This window comes from Gymnodraco acuticeps, unplaced genomic scaffold, assembly GCF_902827175.1.
Source record: "Gymnodraco acuticeps unplaced genomic scaffold, fGymAcu1.1, whole genome shotgun sequence".
Lineage (NCBI taxonomy): Eukaryota > Metazoa > Chordata > Actinopteri > Perciformes > Bathydraconidae > Gymnodraco > Gymnodraco acuticeps.
In genome coordinates, this window is record NW_022991154.1 from 29147 (window position 1) to 36977 (window position 7831).

The window sequence follows — 7831 nt, forward strand, 5'->3', positions numbered from 1 at the left end:
CAAAACAACTAAAGCAGCAGTGTTAATAATAACAGAAACGCTAAAGAGTCACATCTAATAGAAATATATAAAAGCATTTATTTTAATTGTGTAGCAGTCAGTTTATAATTTTGGCAGCACTGTTGAGCATTTTGAAAATCTATTGTCATGCCTCTGCAAGGCTTAGTCTTTCTATCTTTATGGCATCTGGTGTAAAGTAACTAAATTCATAAACTCAAGTACTATACTTGGGTACAATTTTGAGATACTTGTACTTTATTTAAGTATTTCAATGTTTTGCTACTTTGTTCTTCTTCTCCTCTACAGTTCAGAGGTAAATGGTGTACTTTTACTCCACTACATGTATTTAATACCTTTAGTTACTTTACAGATGTGGATGAATGATGTGAAATCTAATCAAGTGTTGAATCAGACTTTAGTTAAAACTGTCAATAAAAAGTATGCAATAATGCAATTACAGCTGAAAAAGTACTTGGGTGTGTGTTTTTTATATATATATATATATATTTACCATTAAATAACGCAATCGCTGCTGTCTGTCTGTCCCATAGAAGAACATGACAGCGCAGCGCAACTATACTACGGACGTGACTGCCCTGGCAGTGACAGCAACATAGCCTGCTTGTGCTACCACACTTTCCCCTCAAAATATCGTTAAATAACGAAACTTATAAATAGTGCCAATCCATACAAAGTGTAACCACATCATGTAAATATAAAAGCAATCTTTAAAAAATAACAGCGTTGGTTTAATCTATGACTATTTTGACCATGTTTGTGCTGTTTTTGCCATAGAGAAGCATTGCAACGGAAGTGCGTTTTGAACTATCCCGGCATACATAAACCACGTGACCGGCTGGCGGCGACATCAAAGAGTGTCGTAACTCTTATCTCTCTAGGGCACTGGTTGAGTTACTATAGCGGGCCCTCTGTGAATGTGCAGAGGGACCAACAAGCTCTCCCGTCTTCACAGTAACTCGCAGAGACGGCATTTAACCCTTCATATTCCAACAGAAACTGAACAGGCAGATTCGAAGGATTTATTTATTTGGAAATGTTATTTTAAATACAATTAAATCAAGTTATTTTGGTAAAACTAATGAAAAATGTAACAACAAAAATATTTAAAAAAAAATATTTTAAAAGAAAATGTTTTTTTTGTATGTTTTCAAATATTATTTTTTAGAATATCTTAGGCCCTCACAGAGGGCCCTGACGGCTCGCCACTGCCACATTGTTGGACAAAAGTTACATGGTTGCAGCATTAGCAATGCAGTAAGGTAAAGCTAACTAGCCACAAATACCATTATCAATAAGGTGGGTCCTACGTTCCCCAACTTTATATCCTCTTAATGACACATTGCAATGTATGTTAATATCAAGAACATGGGTATGCCAAATGATAGGTAGCCTTTCAAATGTTTGCAGTTATTTTAAAACACAACCTTTTAGAGGAAAGGTGAATGTTTGCATGCAGGATAACATTAGCTAACATTAGAACATGTGCCCACATTTTAGCTGAACCTCATAGAAATATACTGCTGTCTTAGCTATCTGTCAAGGTAACAACATTGAAAAATAAAATAAGATTTTCATTACCTCCAAAAAAGTAAACTCCAATCTTTAACCTGCATTCAGAAGGAGAATTTGCTATCAAACGTTGGAGTGCAGGTGTGGAAGATTAAATAGTGTCGTGGGTGGGGCTGGATATTCAAATTGTTGACAGAATACCAGGGGAGGATTGACAGAGAGCAAACAGCGGATGTCAACGCTTTGCGACAGTTCTCCGCTATTTCCGTCACAAACACATGCAGCAACGAAAACATGAGAGGTCAAAAGTTATGATCGTAATCTTTAACAGAGACGAGACGTAACACACAAACATGGTAAGTTGGACTTGTTATTTACGAACTGGGGAGAACGTCAGTAAGCAGCTGCATGATAACGACTCTGCTGGAAGAAAACTAACGTTTGTTCTGAAGGGCTAAGCTAACGTTAGCCTTCCATGCACTTGCATTACCAAACACAACGTGACCAAACCCAGCTCACGTCTGATATAACGCTTTGATTAGCCAGCTTACAACATTAGCATGGCAAGAGATAATACATTGTGATTTTAAGATAAACGTAGCGAACGTTAACTGCATAGGCTTCGACACATATGCGTTACCTTGGTCATGTGGCATTGTTTATATTGCGACGGAATGACAGCTTGTGAATAGAAGTACTGTGTGTCCTTATAATTTAATAACATAGGCTAATGTATTTCTGACTCTTCTCTACTATCTCCAGGCCAGTTCCATGGTGGTTGTGGGACTGGCTCTGGCAGCAGCTGGATATGCAGGTGAGACCATGTTGATAAATACTGTATGACCAGGGTTGGGAGGGTTACTTTGTAAATGTAATCAGTTACTGATTACTGAATTGATTAACTGATTACTCTGAAAGTAATCCGAATACAGTTACAGTTACGTGTCTTAAAAAAGTAACGTATTCCCATTACTTTTAGATTACTTTTGGATTACTTTATTTTTCCATCACAGATGGGTATGTTTTGGTGAACAGGAGACACAAAAAGGAAACTGAACGTGTTTTTACTGTTTTAATGGCTTATCAAGAGCACAACTGAAACACAACATCTGAAACGATGTAACAACATAATAAACTTTTTGGGGATGCAGTTTGGGATGTGAGGAGTGAGGGACACGGCTTAGAACGGGCGTGTCGCCTACTGTCCTGCCAGTGTTGGCAGGACATGAATTAAAATGTCAAACTCAGACATCCTTTTAAGGACATTTCGGCCAGGGGTGTATTTTTGTTTAAGCACCGGATCGGCAAAACAGGAGAGTGTGTGCACCAGTCTGCCTTGATCTATGTATTCATGTCTGTGACTCTCACAGTATCTGCTGCCCGCAGCTGTTTTATAGAAGGAAAACCTCCATCACTTCATGAAATCTCTGAGGCAGCGGGAGGGTTAACTCAGCCTCTGAGAAGAGGAGCGCGCCGTGCCTTTCACGCACCGCCTTCACTGTGTTTACCTTCAGAATCATTAGAAAGGCTAAAGAGCGACCGCAGGCTGGTGTGTTTTAACCACACACACCTCTACACACTTTAAACGCAGACTTTTGTTCGCTGTTATTGTTTCACTGAGCGGACCCGTGATTTTTTTTCAAGCGCTCCCTTTTTTGGTCCATCTGCGGCGGTAATAGGTTTTGCGCTGTGATGATTCGGCTGTACCTTTAGTAATGAATATTAAATGTTGTGAGGAAATCTTCCAACCAATAATTCCAATAAGTAATCCAAAATGTATTCACTTCAGGTTTACGAAAGTAACTGTAATCAGATTACTCGTTTTTCAAATGTAACGCGAGCTGAATACAGTTACTTGATTTTTGTATTCTGATTACGTAACGCCGTTACATGTAGGCCTATTCCGTTACAACCCAACCCTGTGTATCACCTTGACAGAGAATGTGGAAAAGTTAAACTTAGAATTAGTTCACCTTGAGACGACGACTAATTCAAAGTTGACAAACATACAAATAATGTAACGGTAATGGTAAATGCTTCACTTAGAATAGAAGCTTGGTGAAAAGATAAACAGAGGTTATTATTTTAAAACATGAAATGAAGACAATAAGTTCCAGATAAACAGTTTCTCAAAATGCAGCATTTTTTAAGTTGGCTTTAATTCAGTAGTATCATATACAATGCAATACAATACAGTTTTATTTATATAGCACTTTAAACCTCCAGACCAAAGTGCTGTACAGGCAAATAACCAAAACAAAACATACAAAAAGCAACACAGCTCAGCTCACACACCATAAAACAAGTACAAGTAAAAACAATTTAAAAGCAACTCTCTAAAAGATGTTAATACGCTAAGGAGAAGAGGTGGGTTTTAAGAAGCGATTTAAAAGCAGGCAGTGTGGTAGCCGACAGGGGCAGATCGTTCCACAGTGGATATATTACAGAGTTATAGTTTGATTAGTTATCTACGGTGGCCCTGAAGTGCAAGTCAAAACAGCATTTCAGAAAACACTTCAACATTTCAACTTATACGGAAAGGGTATTCCTTTAGGGAGAATACTTCTTGTTTGTGATTGGACAGAGCCAGCCAGAGAAGCACTGCTGTGATTGGTTGTTTTTGCTGCCAGTCAAGAAATGGCGCTTCGTGATTGGTCAGCACCCGACAGCGCAACATGTCCCAAAACATCAGCCGTGAGCTCACAGCTCCTCATATCTGTTCAGAAACTGGACAAAAGTTAAACATATACAAACCACAGACTGTCTGTGTCATGGCGAATACAGTCGCTGCTTTATTTATGTCTTTATGCCGTTGTTGTGAGTGTGGACGGAGCAGCTACAGGTTAGTTTAGCCTGATCGATCCAATATCCATTCATAAAACACGCATTTTAAAAGGTGTTTCGCCTGCCGTCTGTCTGCAGACTTGTCAAAGCATCCATTCATGGTTTTTACTAACCGGTATCAGTATGTTGTTACTTCGGCACCATTTTGAAACGTGTATTACAATTAAATCACAGTAAAATATGTTCATTTTGTTGTAGTTGGTATCGTATCTACCAAAGTATTTGCATGGATATAAGCCCCGCCCCCTCTCCAGGGCGTCTTGTTTGAATGGCAGGAGTAACCACAGCTGACAGCCGCGGTGAGACTCGAGCGATTAGAGCGATGCGAATATTCGGGGCTTATCTCCATGTAAATACTATGGTAAATACCAACTACAACAAAATGAACATATTTTACCGTGATTTAATTGTAATACACGTTTCAAAATGATGCCGAAGTAACTACATACTGATACCGGTTAGTAAAAATCATGAATTAATGCTTTGACAAGTGTGCAGACAAGACGGTGTTACAGTATAAATAGAGTCATGACAACTGGCGGCATTCTATTATTTTCGTCACATGAATCCGGGGCGTGTACATTGAGGACCCATTGTTGACTTACCAGGAAATAAACATTTTGATCGCCTCGTTTGTCTTTTACTTTTATGTTTATCTTTTGCTATATCTGCCTACATACTGTAGGATCACTTTGATGCACATTCAGTACTCGTATGTGAGGTTGTGGGTGAGAGGTCGATATTGTGACGCTTACAGGGAGGTATCGAACAAAGTAGGAGACTGTGGATGCCTGTTCAAAACATTGCGTACTTAAATAAATCTTTTATATTATATATTTGTGTCCGACTTTCATTTGTACATCGTTCTTAATGTGATGTATAGTAGCTATGATAGCTGTCCATACCTTCAGACAGCCTAAAAGTAAAACACAATAATAAAAATGCTTACATGACATGTCCTTTGTTAAACATTAAGCTGTCTTTGGCTCTTTTCTGCTGTAACAAATGTAAATGTCCCCTCTGTGGGACGAATAAAGGGATTCTGATTACTTTTAACCTGTTGTAGAAACATTTCTTGATCAAATTGATATGAAACAAATGAGAGAAATATTGCTGTGACACTGATGTCACATCAGGACATTATCCCTAAACATCACAGTAAACCCGGAGTGACATATGCACAATTAGAAATATGATTATGATCGTTTTCTAAAACTAACAACATGAGTAAGGTTTGGTCTATTTCTTTGTTTTCCTGATGTAATGCATAAGAATTGAATATAATCATTTGTTACGTTTGCAATACAGTGATAGTCATATGGAATAAAAAACACCCAGCCTGACTTAAAAAATGACAGTTTATTTTTTGTTTTAGTGTTAAAAATAGTAGACCTCACGAATATTAATATCACACGATATAAATATACTGCATGCTTCCCTCTTCTTTGTCTCAGGTCGCTATGCCATGAAGGCCATGAAGCAGATGGAGCCTCAGATGAAAATGGCTATTCAGAGCTTCCCAAAAACAGTAAGGAGATGCTCAGAAGTTTATCTGCAAAATAAAATGACTATGTGCTGTTTATCTCTTGTACTCGCATTACCTTTGACTAATTAGCTTGTTTGTAAGTAAAGTTGGCGGACCCATCATGTTGTGATATGAAATGTACATTTTCTTTCTTTCTTTCAGGCTTTTGGAGGAGGGTACTATAAAGGTGGATTTGATCCAAAGATGTCCAAGAGAGAAGCTTCCCTGGTTTTAGGTGTCAGGTTTGTGGACACTCAGTTATGTTACAGTACGTCAAATGGGTTAAGGGCTGCTGCATGTTAACCTGTTTTGCCGTCGTCTGCAATTTAACTCCCTATTACATAGGGATGGGTACCAAGCCCCGGTATTACACGGCCCCCGGGGCTGGATTATTAAAGGCCGTGGTACCGTTAAGCTCCGATGTTATCGGTCTTTGTATCGGTACTGGAGACATCTAAAAAAATATGTCATATATATTATGCTACACAAACATTATATTGCAGTTTTAGTGTCACCAACTCCGTTTGTAATCCTTTTTGTGAAAAAAGACTGCAAAATGCGTCGATCTTTCCAATCCAGAGATCTCTCTCTCCCCCGTCTGTGTGCGAGGGGGCGGGGCAGTTTACACACACGTGGCTGCTACATGCAGCAACACACACACACGGAGGAGATGGCGGAGAGAACGCGCTCAAAGGTGTGGTTAAACTTTACCCGTCTCGATGTGGACAATGCTTGTTACCATAAGAGTTTAGCATGTAAGGGCGGTAACACGAGCAATTTGTCTAAACATTTAGCAAAAGTGCTCCACATCCAGACGGAGAAATACATGGTTTTTGACTGTCTTTCTAGCTCTATAACCCCAGGTTATAGTCAGGTGTTATGTATGCTAGCAGCAACACACGGAGTCAACTAAATGATACAAACATGGGTTAATGATTAGAGGTAACTGAGTTATTTATTTAGTTAAAGTTCAGCTATTCTGTTTACAATTCTGTCATCAGATTATTTAATACAATTTGCATTGTTTCTTTTGATGTGAAATAATATGTATTTAATTTACATAAAAAGCAATGTTAATTTTGTTCACGATTTGTTTAGTTAGTTTACCTTATTTCTCTCTCCAAAAGAACCGATAAAAGTACCATTTAAAAGACTGGATCGATGAGCGGTATGGATAAAAGTAGTAGTACCATTAAAACCTTAACGATACCCATCCCTACTATTACAGCAGATCAACTCTTAACCACCACCATTCACATAGTTATAATAATATGTTGTATCTTTGTTCCCCTTGCAGTCCCACAGCCAACAAGATAAAGGTCAGAGAGGCACATAGAAAACTGATGACCCTGAACCATCCAGATAGAGGTAAGCAAGGCTTACTTAAGTTTCTCATTGGTTCCTGTATTTTCCTTTTAATGTCTCACAGTACACTGCATTATAACTTTTCCCCTCTTGTTGAGAAACGGCTTGTTTTTCTGAAAATTACATTATTTGTAAATGTATGCAATGATTCAGATTATTCATTTGGGCTTTCTTGAATCTCAATGTGTGTCACAGGAGGATCTCCCTACCTAGCAGCTAAGATAAACGAAGCAAAGGATTTTTTGGATGCCGCGGGAAAGAAGTAGAGGAGATGAAGTCATACTTTTCATCCACACTGACTCACATGAGCAATTACCAGACTTTTCTAACCGATTGTTCTCAAATAAAATCACTGTACAAATCATCAATGCAATTGTACTTAAATATTTCATTGTATTTTAGATTTACTTTGAATACTTTTACACAAACGGGGACTTAAACTATATTTTATTCATCATTAAAATAAAAATAAACATGGTCCGTCCTAAAGTGACCTTCTATTTCTAGAATAAATTGCCAAATATAAATAGTTACCACAAATGGTTGATCCTATACCTAGGCTACTTA

At 38.2% G+C, this 7831-nt stretch overlaps 1 protein-coding gene across 1 annotated transcript; it reads left to right on the forward strand.

Annotated features, from left to right (window-relative positions):
* Positions 1-1749: 1749 nt before the first annotated feature.
* Positions 1750-7632, forward strand: dnajc19 (DnaJ (Hsp40) homolog, subfamily C, member 19). The gene is made up of 6 exons (XM_034237390.1): positions 1750-1886; positions 2293-2344; positions 5829-5902; positions 6062-6141; positions 7197-7267; positions 7460-7632. The coding sequence occupies exons 1-6, from the start codon at positions 1884-1886 to the stop codon at positions 7528-7530; spliced, it is 351 nt and encodes a 116-aa protein (XP_034093281.1). The 5' UTR covers positions 1750-1883; the 3' UTR covers positions 7531-7632.
* Positions 7633-7831: the final 199 nt, after the last annotated feature.

Excerpts from the sequence above, each read along its gene's own strand:
- dnajc19 (XM_034237390.1), top strand. Across the intron at positions 2,345-5,828 it reads GGCAGCAGCTGGATATGCAG|GTCGCTATGCCATGAAGGCC; the intron begins GTGAGACCATGT and ends TCTTTGTCTCAG. Across the intron at positions 6,142-7,196 it reads TCCCTGGTTTTAGGTGTCAG|TCCCACAGCCAACAAGATAA; the intron begins GTTTGTGGACAC and ends TTCCCCTTGCAG.